Source organism: Cetorhinus maximus, chromosome 6, assembly GCF_964194155.1.
Source record: "Cetorhinus maximus chromosome 6, sCetMax3.hap1.1, whole genome shotgun sequence".
Lineage (NCBI taxonomy): Eukaryota > Metazoa > Chordata > Chondrichthyes > Lamniformes > Cetorhinidae > Cetorhinus > Cetorhinus maximus.
Genome location: NC_135884.1, coordinates 10,413,898 through 10,441,252, shown reverse-complemented (window position 1 = coordinate 10,441,252; position 27,355 = coordinate 10,413,898). Strand labels below are relative to the sequence as shown.

The window sequence follows — 27,355 nt, the reverse complement described above, 5'->3', positions numbered from 1 at the left end:
GGAAAATAACCCCAGTCTATCCAATCTCTCCTCATAACTAAAACTCTCCAGCCCAGGCAACATCCTAGTAAATCTCCTCTGCACTCTCTCTAGTGCAATCACATCCTTCCTATAATGCGGATTCCAGAACTACATGCAATAATCTACCTAACCAGCGTTTTATACAGTTCCAGCATAACCTCCCTGCTCTTATATTCTATGCCTCAGCTAACAAAGGCAAGTATCCCATATGCCTTCTTAACCGCCTTATCAACCTGTCCCGCTACCTTAAGGGACCGGTGGACATGCACACCAAGGTCCCTCTGATCCTCGATACTTCCCAGAGTCCTACCACATTCACTTTGTATTCCCGTGCCTCGTTTGTCCTGCCCAAGGGCAGCACGTCACACTTATCTGGATTAAATTCCATTTGCCACTGATCAGCCCATCTGACTAGCCTGTCTATATCCGCCTGTAATCTAAGGCTATCCTCCTCACTATTTAACATCCCACCAATTTTCGTGTCATCTGCGAACTTACTGATCAACCCTCCTACTTTCAAGTCTAAATCGTTTATATACACCACAAACAGCAAGGGACCCAACACCGATCCCTGTGGAACCCCACTGGGCACTGGCATCCCTCGACCATCACCCTCTGCTTCCTGCCACTCAGCCAATTCTGTCCAATAGTTTCCCCATCACAGAGGTTAGACTGCCTGGCCTGTAGTTCCCTGACTTATCCCTTCCTCCCTTCCTGAATAACAGTACTGCATTGGCTGTCCTCCAGTCCTCTGGCACCTCTCCTGTGGCCAGAGAGGTATTGAAAATTATTGCCAGCACCCCTGCTATCTCCTCCCTTGCCTCATTCAACAGCCTGGGATACATTTCATCCGGGTCTAGAGATTTATTTACTTTTAAGCCTGCCAGACCACTTAGAACCTCCTCCCTTTCTATGCTAATTTCTTTAATTATATCACAGTCCTCCTGCCTGATTTCCATACCCATGTCGTCCTTCTCACTTGTGAACACCCACACAAAGTATTCATTTAGAACCCTACCTACGTATTCCGGCTCCACACACAAATTACCACTATGGTCCTTAATGGGCCCTACTCTTTTCCTAGTTATCCTCTTACTCTTAATGTACTTGTAAAATAACTTTGGATTTTCCTTTATTTTATCTGCCAATGTTTTTTCATGCCCCCTTTTTGCTCTCCTAATTTCCTTTTTAAGTTCCCCCCTACACACTCTATACTCCTCTAGGGCTTCTGTTGTTTTGAGCTCTCGGTATCTGCCATAAGCCTCCCTTTTTCTCTTTATCCAATCCTGTATATCCTCGACATCCAGGGTTCCCTGGATTTGTTGGTCCCACCTTCTGTATTTACTGGAACATGTTGGCCCTGTACTCTCCCTATTTCCTTCTTGAATGAGTTCCACTGCTCTGATGCAGATTTACGTAAAAGTAGCTGCTCCCAGTCCACTCTGGCCAAATCATATCTGACCTTATTAAAATCGGCCTTCCCCCAATTTAGAACTCTGATTTCTGGCCCATCCTTGTCCTTTTCCATAACAACCTTGAATTTAATGGAGTTGTGATCACTATCTGCAAAATGCACCCCCGCTGATACCTCTACCACTTGCCCAGCTTCATTCCCTAAAATTAAGTCCAGGACCGCACCCTCTCTTGTAGGGCCTTCTACGTACTGGCTTAGAAAGCTCTCCTGGATGCATTTTAAGAATTCCGCTCCCTCTAAACCTATCACACTATGACTAACCCAGTTAATGTTGGGGAAATTGAAATCCCCCACTATTACTACCCTGTTATTTTTACACTTCTCTGAAATTTGCCTACTATTTCTCTCTGACTTTTTGGGGGCCTATAGTACACTCCCAGCAATGTGATTGCTCCTCTTTTGTTTTTCAGTTCTACCCATATGGATTCATTTGAGCAGCCTTCTAAGTTGTCATTCCTCCTTTTTGCTGTAATTGATTCCTTGATCAATATTTTGCCTCCTTCCCATCTCGCCTCAAGACCCTGTATCCTGGAAAACTGAGCTGCCAATCCTGCCCCTCTCTCAACCATGTCTCTGTGACAACAATGACACCATACCTCCATGTGTTAATTTGTGCCCTCAACTGATCTGCCTTATTCGGCAGACTCCTTGCATTAAAATAAATACATCCAACCTTGCCAAACTCCCTTGTGCCTTAACTGACCTATAATTTCTATGCCTTCCAGACTCACTTGCTCTCTCTTCTAATTTTGGGTGTGCATCTCCCCCCTGCTGAACCTCCTCTCAGTATCCCAACCCCCTGCCAAGTTAGTTTAAATCCTCCCCAACAGCACTAGCAAACCTCCCCGCAAGGATGTTCGTTCCATTCCGGTTCAGGTGCAACCCGTCCGCCTTGTGCAGGTCCCACCACCCCCAGAAACGGTGCCAATGTCCCAGAAATCTAAAGCCCTCCCTCCTGCACCATCTCTCCAGCCACGCATTCATCTGGACTAACCTAGTTCTATACTCACTAGCGCGTGGATGTGCACGAGATCAGAATTAGAGAAGTGCAGATCACTTTGAGCTTTGTTTGGAGAATAATAGGAGATGAGGAGTTTAAAACCTTTTTTTTTGCAGTATTTAACGAAATAGTGGATTGTTATGATCTTTATTTTAAAGGTTTGGATCTTTTGGCCTATTCGCATTGTAGAGTCAGGAGAAAAGAAACTCAACACAGGTCTGTCAAACTCACAATGCCTGTCACACCCCCTGTTATCTCTGGTAACAACCACGAGTGACCAGGTGCCCTCAAGCCTCGCCTCACTACATAGCTGGTGTAAAAAGGGCCAGAACTTGAATGAAAACTGGCCTCCTGCCTTATTTATTCTGGCGAGCTTGGTGATTTTCAATTAATTTCAGCCCTGACCCACAATGTTTATATGGCTCACTGGAATAACATTTAGTAGTGAAATAGGAGCTTTAGGCGTTACTAACACGGTAGCAAGTGAAATCATCTTGATCTAATCACTAATTGTTCTTGGCTTTCAAGGATTTTCCTCGTGCTCGGTCAAGGGCTCCAAAGATCCGGTTGCTGGTAGAAGTTAAATGATGTCAAAGATGTCAGCAGTCGCCATAATAACTCCGATTTCCAGATTTATTTAATTAGGTTAGTGGAGCTTAAAAGATTTGTTGGTTGTCATCATCTTATTAATTGCCTTTCAAGCAGGATCAAAGCATACCATTGCTATACATTAGATAATAAGGTGATCAGCTCTGTAGCGATTTCATTCCATTACTGATTGTACATGTCAGGCTATTTTTTCAAAATTTATTACTACAATTATACTGGGCACTGATTTTATCCATACTGTTACCTTCTCCTTTTATCACAGGCAGATTGTCCATTTGAGTTAAGCTGCATCAAAGGCACAGGACTACCCGCAGCTCCAACTCCTACACCCCTTCACCGTGCCAGGAATATAAGAATACAATTCCTTGCTTAATATTGTAGTTGTATTCCTGAAAAGTGTAACTTCAAGTGAAACAAATCAGATTTCCCCATTACAACCAACGTAGTTAGGTTCTACAGAATCTTTCTCGTCAGAAAAAGTCATTAAAACATTACATCCTGTCGGTTGAAATACTGTAAATTACTGAGTCCCTATAATCGTCAAGGAAATTAAATTTATTTTATTTTAAAAGTTAAAATATAAAAGAAAAACTGCTAGTTTTTTTTTCTACTTACCTGCCCCTCACCACCTCTCCCACTGGCCAACACTCCTCCCTCAACAAACATCATCACACATAGTCTAACTAGTTTTTGATCTCTTTGTTCTTTCTAGACATTTTTACATGGAAATTGGTTGTTGTGCTCATCTTATAGCAAGAGGGACCTGAGAAGGTAAATCATTGCTGCTTTAGGATGCCCTGACAACATTTTTCTGATCTTTCCTCCTCGTTCTTAAACTGCAAATATACGATTCCACACTCTTGTCTCCTCTTTATATCTTCACGGTCACCATCGAGACATTACTCACCAACTTTTCTTCCAGATCATTCTTTCCCAGAGATCTCAAAAGTGTGGAGCCTCTGGCCCAGCCATCCTCTGCTAGTCCATTTCTGCGCATTGACAAAACCCCAAGCTGGGCATCGCCTAATCATTATTTCTTGATTATCTTTTTAATCTCTTCAATCTTCTGGATGGCCTATACTTCAAGCCTTGACCTTCCACCTCAACTTCTCCCTAGTAAAGCAAGGGACATCTCAAAAGAACGAGTCAGAATATATAAATAGAAAGAGGCCATTCAGCCCCTCGAGCCTGGTCCACCATTCAATTAGATTGTGGCCGATCTGCACTGCATCTCCATTTGCTCTATATCATTGAAATCATGGATAATTTATGACTCAGTAGGAGGCCATTTAGCCCATCGTCTGTGTGCTGGCCAACAAAGTGCAGCCCAACCTGATCGCACCTTCCTGCACTCAGTCCATAATCCTACTCTTCAAGTAAACATCCAAGTATTTTTTAAATGTGCTGAGAGTTTCTGCCTATACCACCCTTTCAGGCTGCAAGTTCCAGGTCCCTACCACTTCTGAGTGAAAAACTGTTTCCTCATCTCCCCTCTAACCCTTCTAGCAATTACTTTAAAGCTACGCTGTCTGGTTTTTGACCCCTTTGCTAAGGCAATTAGGTTGTCCTTATTAACGCTATCTAGGCCCCTAAATAATTTTCTACACCTCAATTAGATCTCCCCTCAGCCTCCTGTGCTCCAAGGAAAACAACCCCATCCTATCCAATCTTTCCTCATCACTGAAGTTTAACAGGCCTAGCAATGTCGTCATAAATCTGCTCTGCACCTTCTCCAGTGCAATTACATCTTTCCTGCAATATAGTGTCCAGAACTGTATACAATACTCCAGCTGTGGTCTTACTGACTGGTGTTGTATACACTTGTGGCATAACTTCCCTGCTCCTCTGTGCCTCAGCTGATAAAATAAAGCATGCCATATGCCTTCCTCGTCACTTAATTGACCATTCCTGTCACCTTTAAGCATCTGTGGGCAGACGGTCCAAGATTCCCTCTTGTTTCTCCACACAACTCAATGTTGTCCCATTTATTATGCATTCCCTTGTCTTGTTTCACCTCCCAAGATGTTCACACTCCTTATCCCATTCAATATTTCACACCCTTCCTATCCTACGATACATTTACCCAATGTTTTAAAGGGTCCGAATGTCCCACTGTCCACAACCTTTTGGGGGATGGAAGTCCTACTTTTTTGCTGTTCTTGCTGGGGGGGAAAGTGCTTTCAAGATTCGCTTTGAGATGGGCCTTGGTTCCAATTCTAAGATCATGCCCCTTGCCCTCACTCTGTCCTGGGGCTGAATTACCCCCCTCCCTGGGGGGTGGGGGGCAAATTTCGAGAGGGGTTATAGGGGGGCGGGCGGGAGCGAGCGCGAACCCGATCGGGGCCACACCGCCATTTTACGTGGGCAAGCCAATTAAGGCCCGCCCAGCGTGATGCTCGCCCGGAAGTGCTGAGCGCTCCCTGTGCGGGCAGTGGTGGGGGAGATTCCCTGAGTCGGAGCCAGCGCTCTTTCGCGCAGAGGTGCCTCAGGGAAATCAGTTTGATATTTGAAAATTTAAATAAAGGAGAGAAAGAACTTTCAAAACATGTCCCTTCGTGTGACAGTGTCACATGGGCTGGGACATGTCAATAAATTTTTAGAATCATTTTTATTGAATTTTAAAACACTTCACGAAACCTCATCCCGCCCGCGGATAAGGCTTCATGAAAAATGCGAAGGCCGCCTGGTCTCTTCTCTGCCCGCCGCCAACCTGAAGGTTGGACAGGCAGCTTATTTCACTGTTTTAATTCGTTTTTGAACAGGCCTTTGACAGTTCGGCCGCGCGCGTCAGCCCAACCGAAAATCTAAATGACGTCGGGACACCCGCCCTACGTCACCGCGCGCCATTTTACGCATCGGCGAGCGGGCCCCGCCCACCGCTCTCCGACTGGAAAATTCTTCCCCTGGACTAATAAGAACGTCTGGCGTCAAAGTGAAGAAAATGAGTTACCTCCCTGGCATCAATGCTTGCCCGGTCCAGCCGGAGAGAGTACAAGGCATCCTTGGCTCCAATGAAAAGGCGGTCGTGGTACTCATCAAGGAACATTGAACGGAAGTCCAGGAAACCACGGTAACCGAAGAAGATAACAGATCTGTTGGCAGCCAGGAGATCTAAAGCAAAGAAAACAATAGTGTTCAGTCAGTTCGCTGTTCATTGTTCGGCCTTTGACCCAGTGTAGGAAGGTCACAATGTCTTAAGGGGGGGGACCCGAGTGTTTCATTGTGCCTTCCACCGTTAAGGATACTGTTTGGTAACTCTGATCTTTTTATTCATTATCTGCTGGCACCGTGGGTGAAATTGACTGGGAGGATAACGAACCCAACACTATGGGGGCACTGAATAGGATACACACAAGTGGAAATGAACCCATCGAAACACCCTCGGGATAATGTCACTTAAACAAAAACAATCACAAAAGGAATTTCAACCGTGGAAATTTCCTTGGCTCAGTTTCTGAAAGAGATTCCGAATGATAATATACCCATCTAAAAATAGATCCCCAGAGTGAGTTCTTTTATCAGCTTCTGATGCTGCGTTCCACTTTTAAAGCTGTAATGCCCCCCATTAATCAAAGGAAAAGCTAAATCTAAACACCTAAGTCTGATTATGTCCATCAAAACTTAGCAACAATATTGACTACCTGATTTATGAAGTAATACGTACAGGAGTCTGCTGTGCTGTTATTATATTTCCCAAGTCCATTCCAAACCACAGTTATTAATGATTTCAATTTCTGTTATTAATTCTCGTGAACTTTTTCTGTTCGTGTCTTTCTTCTAATGCATAAAAAAAAAATCTGAATGAAGTGCTGGCAGGTCTTAAAAGGAAATCCTCCAGCTAATGACATACAATTTTTGGAGAGTTATGTATAAGGAGCAAAGGAAGAAAGACTTCCATATAATAGTACCTTTCATGACCTCAGGACATCTCAAAGTGCTTTAGAACCATTCATGTACTTTTGAAGTGCCATCACTGTTGTAATGTTGGAAATGCAGCAGCTATTTTAAGCACAGCAAGCTCCCACAAAAAAAAACAATGAACTAAACGTCCAGACAATCTGTTTCAGTGATGTTGGTTGTGTGATAAGGACATCAGGGAGAACGCCCCTGCACTTCTTCAAAATAATGCCTTGGGATCTTTTGGGCAGGACGGTCTTGGTTTAATGTGCCATCCCTATGACTGCATCTCCAGCAATGTAGCACTCCCTCAGTACTGTACTGAGAATGTAAAAGATCCCAAGGTGCTACTTTGAGGAGCAGAGGTCTCTCTCCAGTGTCCTGGCAAATATTTATCCTTCAACCAACATGACACATAAAAAGAGCTTAGTCATTTTCTCATTGTTGTTTGCCGGAGTTTGCCGTGTGCAAATTGGCTGCTGCATTTCCTACCTTACAAGAGTGACGTACACTTCTAGAGCTCTTCACTGGTTGTAAATTGCTTGAGGTTGTTTTGAAGTTGTGAAAGGCATTACATAAATGCAAGTCTTTCTTCTGTTCGTAAAAACCAGGCAGCGCCTGCACATTGTTGGCAGCCCAGCCCCACGCTGTTTTAGCTCTCTTTGTAATATAACAACATGACTTGGAAGGGAGGGAAGGTTTAAGGCTACGAGGAATGAGAAATTTAACATCTGATCATTTCAGAGTGGTAGGGAATCTTAAAACTTGCCTTGCAAGGGGGAGCTAGGGTACACGGAGTACAGTGCTAATTGGAGAGGAAGGGGAGTCCTTATGAATATTCCTCCTCCAGCCATCATTACAATGAGGTGAAAGGTGTGTTCATTAGTTCTTGGTAGATTGTGGGATCTTGCCAGGGTGCAGAATGTCTGTTGCAACAGTCACTGGATTTTAATTATTAACAATATTTTGGAGATCTAGTACTGTTTAATTCCAAATCTTTCTGTTCACTTGAGACGCACGTTGTTCACACCCTCTTCTTCACTCCAATGGGCACCGGTTGATAAGGAAGCATTTTTATTTCAGGCTGGACTCTGTTCACTGTTGCTTGGAAGTCCCTGTGCATTAAGCATGTGTGTGAACAGCTGCTGCTCTTCATCCCTTCAATTAACTATTGATTAATCAATGTGACGGTTGGATAATCTTTTCCTTCTTTAAGTCCCTTGCACATCTGGAATGCCCCTTCATTGGCTTATACGGAATGCCATACCAGTCGCATTGTAAAACAATCCTACTCATAACACCAGGTGATGAGTGGACTTGAGAAAGCCACAGGCTTCACTCAAAATGTCTTTATCTCATCATGGCAATTCCTGTCAGTTATCATACGGAATTCCACAAGTCTTTCAAATAAGGTTTGACGCTGTGGGGCCCGACCCTGTAAGGTTACTCCCAAGTGACGTTCGTTACCAGATCCTAATAAAAACATTCAAGGTGGCGCTCAAGACAAACCACATCTCTCTTTCTCGTCTCTGGTTTCTCTTCACTATAGTGGAAACATGGCTGAAGGTCAGGCTTCGGCTGATGTCAACCTGCTTCAAACCCGAAGCCCAAGGGTTCTCCTTGCAATAATTACACCTCACTGCTTTGAATATTCGCCTCTGCCATAGAAACAATTCTTTGTTAAGCGAGCCAGTCTAACAAAAAACAGAAGCACCTACTTAAAATGCAGCTTCGGAAGTACAAACAAGGTATTGTACTCCAGTACAATGGGTCTGTATGGGTCAAATACTTGTGTTATAAACCAGCCAGATGTTCCTGTTTGGCTCAGTCGATTCAATTATGTTTCCCTAATAAACTGCTCTGGGACCGTTTATAATCGCAGCTTTCAGTCAAATCTCGTCACAAACAAATATGCACTGATAGAGAAAATAAGGAGAAACTGTTTCCTCTGGTAGTCGGGCGGGTAACCCGAGGGCACAGATTTAAGAGAATTGGGAAAAGGACCAGTGGAGAGATAAGGGATTTTATTTTCTGGCCGGGCAGAATGTCGTTGGAATAAATGATGTGGGCTGGAAAAAGTGGGAGAAGTAGCTCTGTAAGATTATCGTTCGAGGTGGGTTCTATAAAGGACTCGGAGTTTGTTCTGTCAAATTGCTGGCCAGGCAGTGAAGGTGAAAATTTACCCCTTGGGCTTTTGAGCCTCGAAAAGAGGCGTCTGGGAAAGGATCCTTAGAATGACATGAAAGGCAGGGCCACCGATTTATAAACCACCTTACATCCTGAGAATGTTCCAAAGTACTTTTGAACCAAGTAATGATTTTCGAAGTGCAGTTACTTGTTATTTTCTAGGCCAAAGCTGCAGCTGTTTCACACGCTGAAGATCCCATAAACAGCAGATGAATGAATGACTAGCTTGTAGCTGAGTGAAGGAATGTTGGCCAGGATACCAGAGCCCTCCCTGCTCTTTTCTGAAACATGCCGATCGATCTTTTCAACACTATTTACAAGATAATAACTGGAGTAGGAAAGGGGATGTGGGGCCCTACTTCAATTTAAACTGTGCAGAGGACAATGGACAAAGTTTCAAACCAAACACAGGCAAATTTAGGACTGACGGTCAGGAATCACAGAATCGTGGAGGACGTTCGGTCCATCATGTCTGTGCCAGCTCTGGAACAGAACCGTCTAATTTGTCCCACTCCCCAGCTCTTTTCCCTTAGCCCTGAAGACTTTTCCTCTTCAAGTATTTAGCTAATTTGCAGTGTTTAATTGATCTGTGTTTGATTATGAGAGTCTGGTGACTGATGTATGATCAATTTGCTTGACTGGTTAAGCCTGGGCATGGATTCTGAGCAAAGTAAACAGATACTACAGAAACTACTAGAATCTCAGCTGTAAGTGTGATTGCAGACATTTTGTGATTGCAGACATATTTTGAAACTTGTATATATAAACCTATTGCATACTTAGAAACTAGTGTCATCTCTGCATTGCCTTGAGATATATAAAACGTACGACACAATTATCTTTTCAAAGTTATTGAATCTGCTTCTATCACCCTTTCAAGCAGCACACTCCAGCTCACAACAACTCACTGAGGGGCGCGCCCGACACGTCCGAGCGTGAAATAGCACGCGATGATGTCGGGTGAGCGTCCTGACGCCATCACGCACTCGCGCAATATTTCGTTCGGCAGGCATGCATGAAAGATGGCAGCACACCCGCCGATAATTAAGAGGCCTGTTAAGGTCATCAATCAAAAATACTGTATTTTTTGCTGCCTGTCCAACATTATGGTTGACGGGCAGGCGAATCGGCCGGGCGGCTTTTGGATTTTTTTGGGAAACCTCAACCACGGGCAGGATGAGGTTTCCGTAATTTAAAAAAAAAAATCTTTTGGGCAGAATTTTTCAAATACACATGTTAAGGTGAGTGAATCCGCTTTGTGTACATTTTTTTCTGGATTTTTGAAATCTTTATTCATTGGCTTAAAATTCTTCAGCTCCCTGCCTTCAGGGAGCTTTTAGTGTGCGCTCCCCTGCGCACGCGCAGACTTTTGCCCTCGTCCTCCTCCTGCACCCCCCGCCCCCCTCCCCCCAACCCCGGCAGCGCTGAGATTCTCAGTGCACCTTTCACGCCGGCCGTTAATTGGCCAGTCGGCCTGAAATCGTGGCCGGGGGCCGATGGCGGGCTGCAGGCCGTTTTCTGGCTGCTCCCGGGCCCGCCCGACAATCGGAAAATCCTGCCCACGATGTGTGGAAAAGAAAGCCCCTCATCTCCCCACTTCACACTTTCGCCTGTCCCCTTAAACCTGTGTCCTCTGGTTACTGACCCTTCTGCCAATTTTTCCTTATTTATTCTCTTAATGCATATTTGTTTGTCACATCAGACTTGACTTAAAACTGTACCAAAAATTGCCCCAGAACAATTTATTAGGGAAGCATGATTGAATCAGTGCAATCGAGCCAAACTAGAACATCTGGTCAGTATATAACACAAGCTTTTGGATCCTAAAGAGCTGTTTCACTCTATCACACGCTTTCATAATTTTGGATACCTCTATTAAATCTCCCATTAATTTCCTCTGCTCACAACAACTCCAGCTTCTCTAGTCTCTCCACATGACTGAAATCCCTCATCCCAGGTACCATTCTAAGGATAAAAGCAAAAGAAAACTGCGGATGCTGGAAATCCAAAACAAAAACAAAAATACCTGGAAAAACTCAGCAGGTCTGACAGCATCTGCGGAGAGGAACACAGTTAACGTTTCGAATCTGGATGACCCTTCAACAGAATTGTGGAAAAATAGAAAAGAGGTGAAATATAAGCTGGTTTAAGTGGGGGGTGGGACAGGTAGAGCTGGATAGAGGGCCAGTGATAGGTGGAGATAACCAAAAGATGTCATAGATAAAAGGACAAAGAGATGTTGACGCTGGTGATATTAGCTAAGGATGTTCTTCCCCACAACAAGAGAGACCTTCAATGGATTTCAAATAAGGTAATGGAGTGGAAAACCTGGAAGTTAGGATCAGTTGAATACTGCATCTCCGGTGGGATATGGTTCTTTATTGCTTTATAAGCAAGAGTTGAATGAATTTCCTCATTTATCTTGTGAATGAGAAGTGATGGGTCATTTTATAAGATAGGGTTGGGGGGGCGATTTTGATGGGCAGCTGGTTTCTGGCAGGTAATTCCTGCTGGTTTTATTTCAACTCTTGCTCAAATTTGGCAGAAAGGAGCCACCCTGACTGCTGGGCCTTGTTACCATGGCAAGCTCAATTGGCTGGACGGCTGGTTTGTGATGCAGAGTGATGCCAAGAGCGCAGGTTCAATTCCCATACCGGCTGCGCTCATCCATTAAAGGCCCCACCTTCTCAACCTCGTCCCTCGCTTGAGGTGTGGCGACCCTCAGGTTAAACTCACCACCTGTTGTCTCTCTCCAATGAGAGAGAGCAGCCTACGGTCCTCTGGGACTATGGTGACTTTCATTCACTGGTTGAAGACACGCCCGGAATGAACAGGAAGTGGGAAGGAAGTGGTTGCTGACCTGTAGAAATATGTGCAATTCTTGGCTACCCAAAACATAGGAGTAGGCCACTCAGCCCCTGGAGCCTGTTCTGCTATTCAGTTAGATCATGGCTGACCTGTACCTTAGGTTCATTTACTCTTTGTGGTTGCATATCCCTTAACATCCTTGCCCAACAAAAGTCTATCAGCCTCGGTTTTGAAATTTTCAACTGCCGAGCCTCAAGAGTTCTAAGTTGGAGGTCATGCCCCAATCTTTTTCCACCAGAGGAAGCAAGCAAATAGTTGCTCTCTACCCTATCTACCCTATCCAATCATCTCAAGATATGAGAGGGGGATGTGGGAGTGTGGGAGTCTGATACAGGAGAGGCCTAATCTTTTCATGTGGACCTTGAGCAAGCACTCCTGCTCCTCCTGGGTCCAAGGGTAAGTAATTCTTAAGCAGCCTCTTCGGTATCCAACCTGACTTTACCTGGCACTGGGGTCAGAGGTTGGATCGCTGTCAGGAATTGCTGTCATCATTGAACCCTGATCTGCATATTTAAAGAAGGACGCCACTGGCTTCATTCAGTTGCCTTTGCTGCCTGCTTAGAGGAGCTGTTAAAATTGATGGTGGGCAGGCGGGGGGTGTGGGGTTGGGTGGGGGGTGGGGGGTAAGACCCAAGCAGAACATTGATGGGTAAGTCAGTTGGTTGCTTTAACCCTATCTTTGCCTGGTCCGGCTTGGCGGGCACTGTTAAAATGGACCCCAACAATATCACTTCTCTCTGGGCCCTCTATGGCTCTGTGGGGAAGGTGGCACAGTGGTAATGTCACTGGACAAGTAATCTAGAGGCCAAGGTTAAGGCTTTGAGGGCATGGGGTCAAAGCTGGTGGAATTTAAATTTAATTAATAAAATCTGGAATTAAAAGCTAGTCTCAGTAACAGTGACGATGACAACTATCACTGATTGTCGTAAAAACCCATCTGGTTCACTCATGCCCTTTAGAGAAGGAAACCTGCCGTCCTTATCTTGTCTGGTCTACATGTGACTTGATCCACAGCGACGTGGTTGACCCTAAACTGCCCTCTGAAATGGCCGAGCAAGCCACTCGGCACGAGGGGAAATTAGAGACGGGGCAACAAATGCTGGCCTTGCCCGTGACGCCCACAAGCCCATGAAAGAATAAATAATGAATAACCTGGCGACAGCTCACGGCCTGGCTCCTGTGTTGAGGTTTGTGGGAGGCAGCAGGGGCTGGACCGCGATGTGGAATCCTTTCCCCAGAGAGAGCATTCCTGCAGGAGTGAAGGGCAGCCTCGCCAAGGCAGCCCTGGAGACCGCCTCCGAATCAGGTGGAGATGGTGCCCAGGCACAGGTTGGTTTGATCACACTGCAATAATTCAATGGGTGATGTATTCATTTCTGCCAGTGAAGATCTGTGTGTTCAGTTGTGGAATGCATGCAATAACACGCTGGTATTTCACTTAGCAGAGTCTGTGAAAGCAGTCGATTCCGGGACAGTAAAGGGCTAACCCAATTCATGAATAAAGCGTCAGTGCAGGAAGGTGATGACATTGACTATTCTTTGTAACATTTACATTTCAGTCTCTGGTAGATCTGACACTCGGCATATCTTTTCCCCTGAGCTAACAGCTCCATCCCGACAGGATTCTATACCTGCAGCTGTCAATTTTTCCACAAATGTACAGTTTCTGTTATTTCAGTCTTCGGGCCTACCATCAGCATGATCTATTCATGTTATTACTTATTTGTCTCCCTCTCCTACACCCGCCAGTGGCACCAATTATATGGGTTAGAAATTAGAACATGTTGCCCCCATGAAATGCGCACAATGGATCCATTTTCACTCCATTTGCCTGGATGAGTGCAGCTCCAATAACACTGAAGAAGCTCGACACCATCCAGGACAACGCAGCCCTCTTGATCAGCACCTCACCCACCACCTTAAACATTCACTCTCACCACCACCGACACATAGTAGCAGCAGTGTGTACCACCTACAAGACGCACTGCAGCAGCTCACCAAGGCTCCTTCAACACCTTCCAAACCCACGACCTCTACCACCTAGAAGGACAAGGGCAGCAGATGTATGGGAGCACCATCACCTGGAAGTTCCCCCCCCAAGTCACACACCATCCTGACTTGGAACTATATCACCATTCCTTCACTGTCACTGGGTCAAAATCCTGGAACTTACTCCCTATTGCGGGTGTACCTACGCCACATGGACTGCAGCGGTTCAAGAAGGCACAACTTGAGCACAACTGGGTAATAAGTGGTGACCTTGCCAGTAATGCCTTTATCCCACGAATAAATACAGTTTTTCTCCTCATCCGCTCCCACCCTCTGGGTCTTGCCTTCAGGACACCTCCAAGATGTTTAAGATACAGCTTCCCCAAAACAGTGCTGTTGAGGCTTGAGGCCTATAGCCTTATCATCTCCTGTCTGGCCTTAAATGGGCCTAATGCTAACCCTGATTCGTTTCATGTGATTCCAATTCAAATTTTCAATACTGAAGAAAGGGTGGGGGGAGGGGAGGGGCTGAAAGAAAAATTAAAACTCACCGACTAACGACAGAGAAAACAGAGTAAAAAAAAAAGGAGCATTTTGACAGGAGTGTGGGAGAGAGAAAAAGAAAGGGGGGGGAAAAATATGGGAAAGCACTTCACCAGACCCAACAACCATTGAAAATTGGGGCATGTCTCAATTTTGACAAGCTTCGTTTTTTAAATTAAATGCAGGTCCTCGTGTTTCAGTAGGCCTGTAATCTGTCTCTCTGGTTTTGATCCCATATTTCACTTCTGACTTTCCCCTCATGTTGACAGCTCTGACTCTGCCAAGTTTATTTTCAAAGCGCAGTGTGGAGACATGAGGAGATTTTGTCCATGAGGCAGGGCAGGTTAAAAAGCCCAGGCAGGCCAACCTGTGTCAGTCACGCTCTCAACAAATTGTCAGAAGCCAATTTGAGAGCACATTAGCAGTGGCCTGACAGCGGTTGTGTCTGCCTGCAGTTTCTTTCAAGGAACAGTGTGGGAGGGCGAGATGGGGAATCGAGGACTATGTTCCTGTACCACGCCATCAAAATTACCCCAGCTCCCCGCTCCTTTTCTCTTCTTGACTTTAAATCCAAATCCTTACAAGACTTTAAGAGGGCTCCTCTGGGAAGGAAGCCCTCCCTCTGTGAGCGGCCAGCCAATCAGGCGTCCGGCAGCTCTCGGTCCCAGCAGCGCCCCAGGAAGTGGTTGGCACTGCTGGGACTGCATTCAGTCCCAGTGAAGAAGTATCAGGGGTCGGATGACAGGTAAGTGGGGCGGGGTGGGGGGGTGGGGGGTGGGGGGGGAGGGGGTGTGGAGGAGTGCGTGGCGGAGCAGGAGAGGAGGCCGTGGCCTGCCAAGGGGGCGGTGCAAGGTGGGAGGGCAGCCAGGCTGCAGAAGCTGGTTGTGGGCGGGAGTTGACACCCCAGTTGCGGGGGTGGGGGTGAGGGTGAGGGGCAGAGGGTGGCAGACCTTACCGGGGGTGGGGGGGGGGGGGGGGCCTCTGATTGGAAGAGGAGGCTCAGGGAGGAAAAACCCTTCCCAAATTTCCCACCCAAGGCAGGCTCACCTGCCAGATTTTTTTTTATTCATTCATGGGATGTGGGCGTCACTGGCTAGGCCAGCATTTATTGCCCATCCCTAATTGCCCTTGTTCAGAGGGCAGTTAAGAGTCAACCACATTCCTGTCCTGGCATGGGTTGGGGGGGTGGTGGTCTGGAGTCACATGTAGGCCAGACCAGGTAAGGATGGCAGATTTCCTTCCCTAAAGGTGATTCGGGAACCAGATGGGTTTTTACAACAATCGACAATGGTTTCATGGTCATCATCAGACTTTTAATTCCAGATTTTTATTGGCAGGATTTGAACCTGGGTCCCCAGAGCATTACCCAGGGTGCCTGGATTATTAGTCTAACGACAATGCCACTGCACCATCGCCTCCCCTTAGTGCCAGCCTCCTGCCCGCCAAGGAAATTGAGGCCTGAGGCCTCACCGACGCCTCAGGTAAAATTGCAGCCAGGTCAGAGGCATGTGGGCTGACGGCGGAAGAGGTACCCGTGGGATTTTGAGGCAGATGAGACGGCATCTTTGGCAGTGCAACACTCCCTCAAGGCCTTAACACCATCGGTAGAAAGGGAGTCAAGGAAAGGTCCACGAAGGTCATGAAAATGCTCAATTGTTTTTAACTCCTAAATGGAATTGGTCCTATGGAGGAAACCTTGGGGCAGGATTATCCCCCCCCCGTCTGGGGACGTGCCTCCGATCGAGGGCGCGGTGCCATTTTACGTGGGCGGGGCCAAAAAGTGCCCAGCTTTGACGTCCACACGGAAGCTCTATGCACTCCCTGTGCGGGTGGAGGGGTGGGGGGGGGTGGAATTCCCTAAATCCAAGAGTGCGATCTTTCACGCATGCGCACGATAGAGCACACTCATTTCCCTGAGGCTAAGTGCAGCCTCAGGGAGATCGGCTCTATTTTCAAAAATAGAAAAATAAACATTCCCTGACATGTCCCCTCATGTGACATTGTCACATGAGTTAGGACATGTCCATAACTTATTAAAAAACTGTAATTAAATTTTTTAAACCTGACATGAAACCTCGTCCCGCCGCTGGATGAGGTTTCATGTTTTCTCTATTCCCCGCCGGGGCTCCCGGCCTGCCCACCAACCTTAAGGTTGGACGGGCGGGTCCATTAATTAGTTTAATGACTCTGTCAGTGGCCTCAATTGGCCATTGACAGGTTGGCGGGTGCACAGCTGATTTTGCTGCACCCCCGCCTACCTGAAAATTTAAATGGGGCGCGGTGACGTCAGTAGCTCTGCCCGACATCATCCCGTGTCACTTTACGTATCGGTGAGTGGGCCCCGCAGCACCCCCCCCCACCCCCCCCACCCTCCCCGCTCGCCGACAGCAAAATCCTGCCCTTGGTGTTAAATCACTAGGAGGACCAACAAACAATAATGGCAGTGTTATAAAAATCTGGTCTAACTTTAGAATTAACTAGTTCCCGCAGGGAGCTGTTAACACATGGGAGCAGTCTACCACCTAGAGCAGCGACGATCGAAATATATGAGTTGAAAACGGACAGTCTGAATGTCCAACACAGATGGGGGGTTGACGATGGTACTGGAATTGATCAAAATGCAAATAGAAGATACAGGTCACTGAAGAGAAAGGGCCTACTGCTCTCCTTGACAAGCCCCTTGTAAACAACTCATAACTCAAGTCTTCGCGATCAGTTAATATTTTCACTTATACCATTTAGCTGCTGATAAAGCCCTGGGGTGTCTCACTGCTATGGCACAGGGCACCAGAGGAGGCCAAATCGACACATCTGAACTGAGGGATTCATTTTCCGTTTGAAGCGTGTACTGTGGGGGGAGGACAAACTGGACGTGGAGGGGAACCCGTCACAGGAGAATGCCTGCCCGCACTTGATCTATGAAAATACACACGGCAGCACACTCTCTTCAGTGAGGATCTAACGAGAGATGTAGAGGAGAGCGGGCACGCATCATTCGACATGCAGCAGCAGTGGGAGTGATCCTTCACCGCTATCGTCTATTGAGAAAATTCAGGCTTTTCACATCAGTGGATTTTTGGAGATTGTATCAATCAGGAAGAGCAAGTGGCTTCAAGGGTTAATGATGAGGACTACTTGCATTTACTTGGCGTGTATTCTCTTGAATACAGAAGAATATGGTGATCTAATTGAGGTGTTTAAGGTGCCTAAAGAAGTTGATAGAGGGAAACTATTTCCTCACCATTGTGCAGAACATTAAAATCAGAACAAAAACAAAAATACCTGGAAAAACTCAGCAGGTCTGACAGCATCTGCGGAGAGGAACACAGTTGACGTTTCGAGCCCGTAAAGTCTGTCTTAAAATCAGAGCTGGGCCATTCCGCGGTGATGTCAGGAAGTACTTCCTCACGCAAAAGGGGGAGTGGAAATCTGGAACTCTCCCCCTCAAAAACGGCCATGGGGGCAACCGAAAATGTCAAAACTGGTTACGCTGATGGATTTAGATGAGGGAAAACGGGAGGAGGTTCGGAGTTGAGCATAAGCTGGCATGGATTATTTGGGCCAAATGGCCTGTTTTGGTGCCGTATATCCTGTGCTATCAGCTTTTGACCACATATCTGCACCATCACGGAGATGACCTATTTCCTACTCCATACTCTGCCCCTCCCCTCAGTTTACCTGAGCTGCCTTTGTTACCTCTAGATTTGACTACACTAACTCACTGCTGACTGGCCTCACACATTTCAGCTTCCATAAGCTTGACATCATCTAAGACTCTCTTTCTTGCCTGTATCCTAACTCACACCAAGTCCTGTTCGCTGACCTACATTGGCTCCTGGTTAAGCAACGCCTCGATTATAAAATTCTCATATTTTTGTTTTTAAATCCCTCCATGGCCTCGTAATTCCCCATCTCTGATGTCTCCTCTACAACCCCCAAGGCCTCTGAGATAATCTCATTCAGGCTTCTTCAGCATATTCAATTTTATTCACTAAATCATTGGCGGTCATACCTTAAGCTGCCATAGAAGCTGAGCTCTAGAATTCCCTCCCCAACCACCCCCCGACCCCCAACCCACCCCAACCACCTCTGTACCTCCCTTTAGACACTTCCTAAAACCTTCCTCTGAGACCAAGCTTTGGGACATCTGCCCTAATATCTCCTTAGGCAGCTCAGTGTCAAATTTTGCTCCTGTGAAACTCCTCGTGATATTTCACTTTGTCATAGGCGCTTGATAAATGCAAGTTGGTATTGTTGCCCTTATGACTTTTCCCCTCAGCTGCTCAGAGTGGCGTCCTGGAGATGAATCTTTAATTCTTGGAGACTTCCAAGGCAGTCCTGGAAGGGTGATAAGCCTAGCGGTTCAATGTATTCCCAATATAAGCAATTCTGCTTCAATGAATAGCAAGTCAATCGTTACATGAGGAGAGATGGATAGCTCCACACCATTCCCTGTTGGTCCCCAGTGTGTTCACTCCTGTTGCTGCACCTTTTTAAACTGTAAAATTTCCGGTTAAATAAAATCCTTGCTTTGCCCAGCTTATTACCAGTCCAAACTGCGCACAGTTGCCTTCTGTGTAAACTTTAATTATTGCTTCAAATTCCAGAATCGAGGACATTTAAAAAAAAAGCAATGAAAAAAGTTTAGACTTATGGAAAATATTTCACAGCAACTAAAAAGGTCTGGAAGGAAATTGTGAATCATCCAACTTGTTGATATTTCATTCTGAGTTCGTCATAAGTTTAATAAAATTCTGACAGCTTATTTATTGAGGAGGAAGCGGCTGGTTCATGGGCACAAAGATAATTTCGTGGACCGTGTGCACCCGACGACTTTTAAGATTTTTAAAAATTCTTTCACGGGATGTGGGCATTGCTGGCCGGGCCAGCATTTATTGTCCATCCCTAGTTGCCCGTGAGAAGGTGGTGGTGAGCTGCCTTCTTCAACCATTGCACACCATGTGGTGTAGGTACACCCACAGTGCTGTTAGGGAGGGAGTTCCAGGCTTTTGACCCAGCGACAGTGAAGGAGCGACGATATATTTCCAAGTCAGGATGGTGAGTGACTCGGAGGGGAACTTGCAGGTGGTGGTGTTCCCATCTATCTGCTGCCCTTGTCCTTCTAGGTGGTAGAGGTCATGGATTTGGAAGGTGCTGTGGAAGAAACCTTGATGAGTGATAAATTGAATTAGACTTAACCGCATGGATTTCAATCGGATCTTGAAGTTACTCAGGCTGACCTTCTTACTGAGAAGTGCAGCCAAAAATTCCCCAAGATCTGTGATTCTAAATGCCACCAAGATTGACAAGAGAAGGTGAAATTGAGCATGAGCGACTGGGTGAGGTAACACTTGGGTTTTAAGACCTTTTAGATTATAGGAGGGAGAAAATTCTGAAGATGGTACAAAGTCCACAACCCTCTGGGTTAGAGAATTCCAAAGTTCCACAACCCTTGCAGAAAGGGACTGGAAGAGCCTCCAAGTTATAGATGGTTTTTACAGAGATTTATAAACAATTGAACAATGAGTTCGGATTTCTGGTCATCCATTTTCGTGGATTTTAAAAAAGCTTCACATACTCAGCGTATAAGTTGACCTCCCTTTTCTGCTGTGAGATGCTGCATTCACATTAGTCGTCAGCCTCAACCTTTCCCCCCACCAATGCACGTTTAACCTATTGGTACCTGATAGCTGGGCGCAAGCGGGCGTTGCAAGCTGTTATGCAAAGATGCGCGGGAGTTTAAGACACGCCGACTCTTTGCTTCAGAAGCAGATGGCATTTCGAAATGATGCCCACCCACACCCGTGCCAGTGGGTTCACTTTTATACTCGGCGTCCGAGGTGACCCCTGTTTTTGGGAGGGATTTTTTTGAGGCTTCAAAAGGCCGACTTATATACCGACGTCTATGATTTTCAAAAAACCTTGGAGAAACGGGGGAGATCTCATTTGCCACGGCTATGCAACCCCATCCTTTCCACTGTTGGGAACCGGTATTCCCAGGTCCGGATTCAGCAGATCCCAGCACCCTCTTTGCTGGGCATCTGAGTCCATGACTGTTGCCACCTCCTCCCTGTCAACAAGGCTCTGCCAACTGCCACAAAGAAACTAAAACTAAACAAAACTAAAGTGCCTCGCCCATCATTTCTGAAGTTAGCGAGGCACAGGAAGGAAAAAAATACACAAGAAACTGCCCTCCGGAAAATAGCAACCTGACCTCTTGACATCTGGAATGAGCCAGATTAACCAAAACATTTCAGAACTAACTCCAGTGTTAATGGTTAGAGAGCACGCATGCAGACACCGATCCAATTCAATCAGCTCCACATCACTAAATCACAAACACCACTTCATTCCTTCCCTTCCTCTTTGCCTGAAGGTACAGTCTTGTGTTACCGTTCAGCTCCAAGGGCATCAGTATTCTCCCATTCCTCACCCAACCTGCCAGTCTTCATTTGTGATGTCAACCGAGAGTGAACGTTAGGTTATTCAAATGTGCAAGTGTGTGTGTGTGTGTGTGTGTGTACACGTGTGTAGGCGTGGGTGTCTGTGTAGAGGTGCGTGTGTGTACATGCGTGTGTGCATGTGCTTGTGTATGTGTGTAGGTGTGGGTGTCTGTATAGAGGTGCGTGTGTGCTGGTGCGTGTGTGTGTGTGTGATTGTGCGTGCGCACGCGCGTGGGTATGTGTATGTGCGCATGTGTGTGTAGGGGTGTGTGCGTGGGTTTAGGGGCGTGTGTGTGTAGCAACATGTGTGTGGCTGTACGTGTGTATGGGTGTGTAGGAGTGCGTGCGTGTGCGTGGGTTTAGGGGCGTGTGTGTGTAGCAGCGTGCGTATGGGTGTGTGTGGGGGGGTGGTGCACATGTGGTGAGCCCATTCCTCTCTGCTCTCGTCATTAACAGGAGCAGGAAATTCCTCCGAGACGCTCCCACTCGGGGTTTCTGCCGCCCCTTCGCTAAAGTGTGGCGATGGAGTGTGGCCAATTCCAAGGAAATTCCTGACCCAGGTCACATCCCAAACTCTCGCCCCCTTCCTCCTCAGGTATCCTTTCTTCATTTGAATCATCCTCTTCCATCCTTCCTGCTGTGTCTATCAACTGCCCTCCCAAGTCCCCTGCTGACTTTATTAGTCAAAATGGTTATTAGCCTTCTTTAACTTACCCGGCCATCTCCTGAAAACCCCCTCAGAACTTAACACTTCTGTTAAAATTGTAGTGCAAACACAGAGTGTGGCTTCTAATCCATACTCAATAGCCCAGTGATCAGAACATTTCAATTGAACTTCAGTGTTTCAGAAAGCAAATGCTCATGTATCTAAAGTTTCTTTTGAACAAAGGATCACAACTGATTACGATGCCCACATACATGACCCGTTGACTACAGATGTGCAATCAGGAGGCAGGAAGTGGTTTGCTTTACAGGTCGGTTGTGAGGAGAAAATGCCTATTAGAGCAGCAAATATTCCTTCCGGTCTCAATTAATTATAAAGCATTTATAGTTCAGATGTCACAAGAAAAATCAAATGGGTTTGGAATATAGTGCTATAGCCAGAATGCACGCATCTGTACAGTGAAAGGGTTTGATTAGGTGGTCATTTAACAAGCCCCGGTCATTCCTGTTGTCCAGATGTTAATACACTCCCAAATAGAATGAGATTCAACAGGAGGTGCGTTATTACTACAAATGAAATAATTTTTACAGCGGTTGGTAGCACTGCCTCAGAGTCAGATGGGGGAGGCGATGGCATAGTGGTATTGTCGCTGGACTAGTAATCCAGAGACCCAGGGTAATGCTCTGAGGAGCTGGGTTCAAATCCTGCCAGGGCAGATGGAATTAACAATCTAATGATGACTGTAAAACCACTGTTGATTGTTGTAAAAACCCATCTGGCTCACTAATGTCCTTTAGGGAAGGAAGGAAATCTGCTGAACTTACCTGGTCTGGCCTGGCCCACATGTGAGTCCAGACCCACAGCAATGTGGTTGACTCTTAAATGCCCTCTAGGGATAGGCAATAAATGCCCTAGCCAGTGATGCTCACATCCAATGAATAATAAAAAAAAATATTTATGGGGAACGTTCCTATAAGCTGCAGGCGAGCGAACATGGCCCTGTAACTGTCGAGAATGTGCCATCCAAGCTGTGCACAAGCACAGTCCCTTTAAGTTAAGTCCCTTTAAGAGGCGCGTATGAGCGGCTGCGTGACAATCTTAACAGAACAGGACCGTGAGGTCCAACAAACAGATCACACACAGCGGGAACATCAGCTCTGGATTCCATCCCCATTGCAAAGACTTCGGCACAAAACATCCAGATTGACGTTCCAAAGCTGTACTGAGGAAGCACTGCACCGTCGTAGGGGTCTTCCTTTGGGTGAGGTGTGAAACTAAGGCCCCATCTACACTCTCAAGTGGGCACAAAGGATCCCATGATCCGGCTTCGAAGAAGGAGCAGGGGATTCGGCATTGGCCAATATTTATCACTAAACCGATATCACTAAAATCTGGTCACTATCTCATTTCCGTTTGTGGGAGCTTGCTGTGTACAAGTTGGTCATCCCGCTTCCTATGATACAACAGTGACAACACGTCCTTCGTTGGCTGGAAAGCACTTTGAGACTTTGTGAGGTCATGAAAGGCCCTGTAAAGATGGCCTTCCTTCCTTTTACATAATGAGAGAATGCGAAGAATTAGATTTACTTAAAAGCACACACACACACACACATTACAGGAGAACTCCTTATATGTTCTATATTGTCTAACCTTAAACAATGGGTCTTTGACATGGACAGAGTGTACTCTCCCTGACACAAGGGGCAGAATCTTCCGTTCTCGAGAGGTACCTCACTCGCTGCCTGAAAACGCGGCGAGACACCTGCGCTGACGCGGAGGTGGAAGACCCGCTGCATCTTCTGCCCGTCAGGCAGGTAAGCGGACAGAGGTAGGTCTTCCTCCAGACTGGGGGCCCCAGAAGATGACTTCCTGCCCCGTCAAAAGCTGCTGGCCAATCAGAGGCTGGTAGCTCTTGGCCCACTCGGCAGCGCCATGTTGCTGCTGGGACAGCACCCCTCCCCACCACCCCCAAGGGCAGGCGGGTGGCTGTCAGTTGCTTCCCCACTGCCCCATGTTCGTGCCCTCACTCACGCACAGATTAGTGCAGATCAAGGGACCCCTCCCCCTCACCAGGGACCCCTCCCCCCCACCTCCAGCTGCCATGCAGCCTGTACAGTTTTACCAGTGGTGCAGGCCCACCTGGAGCTGGGAAGGTTGCAGGGGAGGCGGTGAGAGGCCCTTAAATAGTCGTTAATTGGCTACTTGAGAGACTCGAGTGCGGGCAGGGCAGGAAGGTCGACCAGGGGTCTTCTCACCGAGAACTTACCTCCAGTGGAGGCGGCAAGGCGCTGGCTATCAGTTCCGGCGCCAACCCGCCCAATTTTCTGGCCCGCCCACCCCTACGAGGGGCAGAAGATTCCGGCCCTTGACTCCATCATTTCCAAAAGCCCATTTCTCTCTGCTTAATTAATGAACCTTGTTCCACACGCAGAACCATGAGGTCAGAGTGAGTTTAATGAGGGTCTCTCAGTCCCGCCGTCCATTCCTCCTGTTGCCGGGGGCGATTTATGAAAATGCTTTTAGAACGGTAAGCCACAAATAATTACCACGCAGGGTGCGGAATTCCTCAGCCAATTAGTCTGGAGGTGGGCATTTTGCCACCAGCGGGTAGAGAGTCATAAAGATAAGCTCATTTGAGCTGCCCGCACTCTATGCATGTTACTTGTTAGTGCCTTTGTGATAGGAAGCCTCTGCTGCCCATATCCAAACTCACATCAAGTCCCATTCACCCATCGCTGCTGTGATTGCCGTCCTGCTAGGGCCCATGGTTCCCACAACGCCTCCATTTTAAAATTCTCATTGTTTTCAAATCCCCCCCCTAGCCTTGCCCCTCCCTATCTCGGTAACCTCCTCCTGCCTCCAAAACCTCCCAAGATCTCGGCCCTCTTCCAATTCTGGCCTCTCGGGTGCCCCTGATTTTCATCGCTCTACCATTGGCAGCCATGCCTTCAGCTACCACTCGCTGTAAAATTCCCACCCCTAAACCTCTCTTGTTTTTCTCTCTTCCTTTAAGACGCTCCTTAAATCCTACCTCCTTGCCGAAGCTTTTGACCATCTGTCCAAACATCACCTGATGTGGCTCGGTGTCAAATATTGTGTCATAACACTTCCACGAAGCATCTTGGGGTCGTTTTACCAAGTTAGAAGGTGCTATACAAATGCAAGTTGTTGTTGTTGTTGCTGCTGCAGAAGGTTGAATGTGGGGGTCAAAGGAACAGAATATTGAATGAGGGTCAGTTTCTCCAAGAAATCCTCCAAGAAACCCTTGGTGTAGTGGAGGAGTGGAGCTTCCATCCACCTGACTTCAAAGCCATTATCCCATCCCAAGGTGCGGAAACCTCTCCTCCTAAGCTTCTTAATTCTGGTATCACCAGTGTTAATTGCTCTTGTACCCAATATTCTCCAAGGCCTTGATTTTGGGCACTCAACAGAATAATATTCTAACTGTACCCTAACCTACTGAGCTGGATTTAATGGAGGCAATGGGTGCCTTTCCCGCCCGTTGAGGAGCCAGCAGGAGCCTCATGCCGCCTCTTTTAGCTAGGCCCGCCAAATTAAGTAAGAATCAGGCACTTAACCGGACAGCAGCGTGCCTTCACCTTGATCAAGGACCCCGGGGCAAAAGTCCCACCAGCCAAGAGCTGCCAGCCAATCAGAGGCTGACAGCTCTATTGAACAGCAGCACCACTGGGGAGGTGGTGGCTGCTGCCGGTACTACAGCCAACTGAGGCCTAGGTTCGTTGCTGGATCCTAGGCCAGAGGCCAGTGCTGGCAAGAGGGGAGTTGGCAGCAAGGGCAGGGTGGTGGCCCTCAGTGCGTCCCTTCCCCCCAACTTCCCGATGCAGGGTCCCTCGATCAGGCACTGAGTGCCTTCACAAGGGACCTCCCCCAGGACCCCGGCAGGGTTTGTTTGTCATGCTTCCTGCAATGGGGAGCCCCCTGCCACCCGACACTGGGTGAATACCAACCGTGGCGGAGTGAGGCCCTTAAGTGGGCATTAATTGCCCACTTAAGAACCTCAATTGGCAGCAGGGCAGGAGGGCCATCCATGGGCCTCACCACCATGGAATTAATCGGGGTGGAGGCAGGAATGTGGCAGAATCCCCATCCACATCCTCAAGAGGGCAAACTAGACGGACTGCACTGGAACCGACTGGAGATGCAGCAACCCCCACCCCCCCCCACGCCCAAAAAAAAAGGGCCCTAGGCTTCCGTAGCTATGGAGGTGAAATTCGTGCCTTCTCTACCCTTCTGCTCTTTTTAAAGTTTTACAGTTTTGTTCCCATTCTTTAATTCCTCCTCGCAAGATGTATCACGTTTCGCTGTATGAAATTACAACACACTGAGCGTGCCTGGAAATGAACTGAAAGGGCCACGAGAATCATTTTAAATAAAGTTCTGGTACATTGGCGTCCAAACATTCCAAGGCAATGATCGATCATGGCCACCTGGGTACCGTGCGTACATGGAGCGCACACATTACCACAGCATCCTGAACATCTGTCCGCTGCCATGGTCACCGGCAGCTGTTGCAACACACCATGCTGGCTGACCCAGCTGTGTCAGCACCCAGGGGCCTGTTGTATCTGGTCGTGATTGGTCAACGCAGAGAGGTCGCAACTGGTCAACACCAACGAACCAGACACGTTCCCGAAATGGTTTCCAACACATGACTTGAGCAGAATAATAAAAAAATAAATCAATCGGGCCACGTGTAAAATGGGCAGTCGGCTTGCTTTGGGTTATTGCCCAGTAACAACACAGCTATACGTCTATATAGGGCCTTTAACGTTCTATTTTGCTTCCCAGGAGCCACTATCAAACACTATTCGACACGGAGCCATGTAAGTGGATATTGGGACAGGTGACCTAAGGCTTGGTTAAAGGGGGTGGGTCTCACATGGAGCATCTAAAAAGGAGGTTGAGAGGGGGAAGGAATTTAGGGAATTCCGGAGCTTCGAGCTCAGGCAGCTGAAGGCACGGCCACCAATGGTGGAGCCATCAAAATTGGGGATGCACAAATTGAAAGAGCAGAGAGATTTCGGAGAGTTGTTGGGTTATAAGAGGTGCAATGATGGCCAAGATGATTTCACCCCCACAGTCTCCTCACAATGGCACAACTAAGATTGGGAATCACATCCCTAACAATTGCTTCTCTAGAACTAGATGTACTTCAGCTCCAGACTTGGCAATACAATTTTTGGATTAAAATATATATTTACAGGGTTCCCACTGCTTGGCGTCTCACAGCAGGTAGACCAGATATCGCCACCCTCACCATCGTGAGCACGTCTCCAAAAGAAGCTTTCTCAGGCATGACTGTCCCTCAAAATGCTTGAAAGAAATAAAAAAAGAGAAACATAATGTTTCTCCCACTTCCCAGATCGCGAGGGTACCCGATGCTCACTGTTGGTCTGTGAATCCCTGAGGGAAGTGTGGGTTGTTAATGAAGACAGGTTCAAACTCAACTGGGATGTACAGCAAGCTGGGAAGAGGCAGGTTTGCCAACCCTCCAGGATTGCCATGCAGTCTCCAGGGATCGAAGATTAACCTCCAGGGCACTGCTGCAAACTAACCCAGAAAAAGACCAAATCGGGCCATTAAAAATTAAAAGTTATTTTAAAAACTTTTTTTCAACATTTTTTTGTTTGTTCATTGTA

The 27,355-nt window shown here is 47.0% G+C and overlaps 1 protein-coding gene across 1 annotated transcript in view; it reads right to left on the bottom strand.

Moving 5' to 3' along the window:
• LOC144681516 (semaphorin-3G-like) overlaps nt 1–27,355 on the bottom strand; it is a 152,282-nt gene that overhangs the window by 74,678 nt on the left and 50,249 nt on the right. Inside the window, 1 exon segment of the mRNA XM_078543158.1 lies at nt 6,055–6,215. Coding sequence (XP_078399284.1) covers nt 6,055–6,215 — 161 coding nt within the window.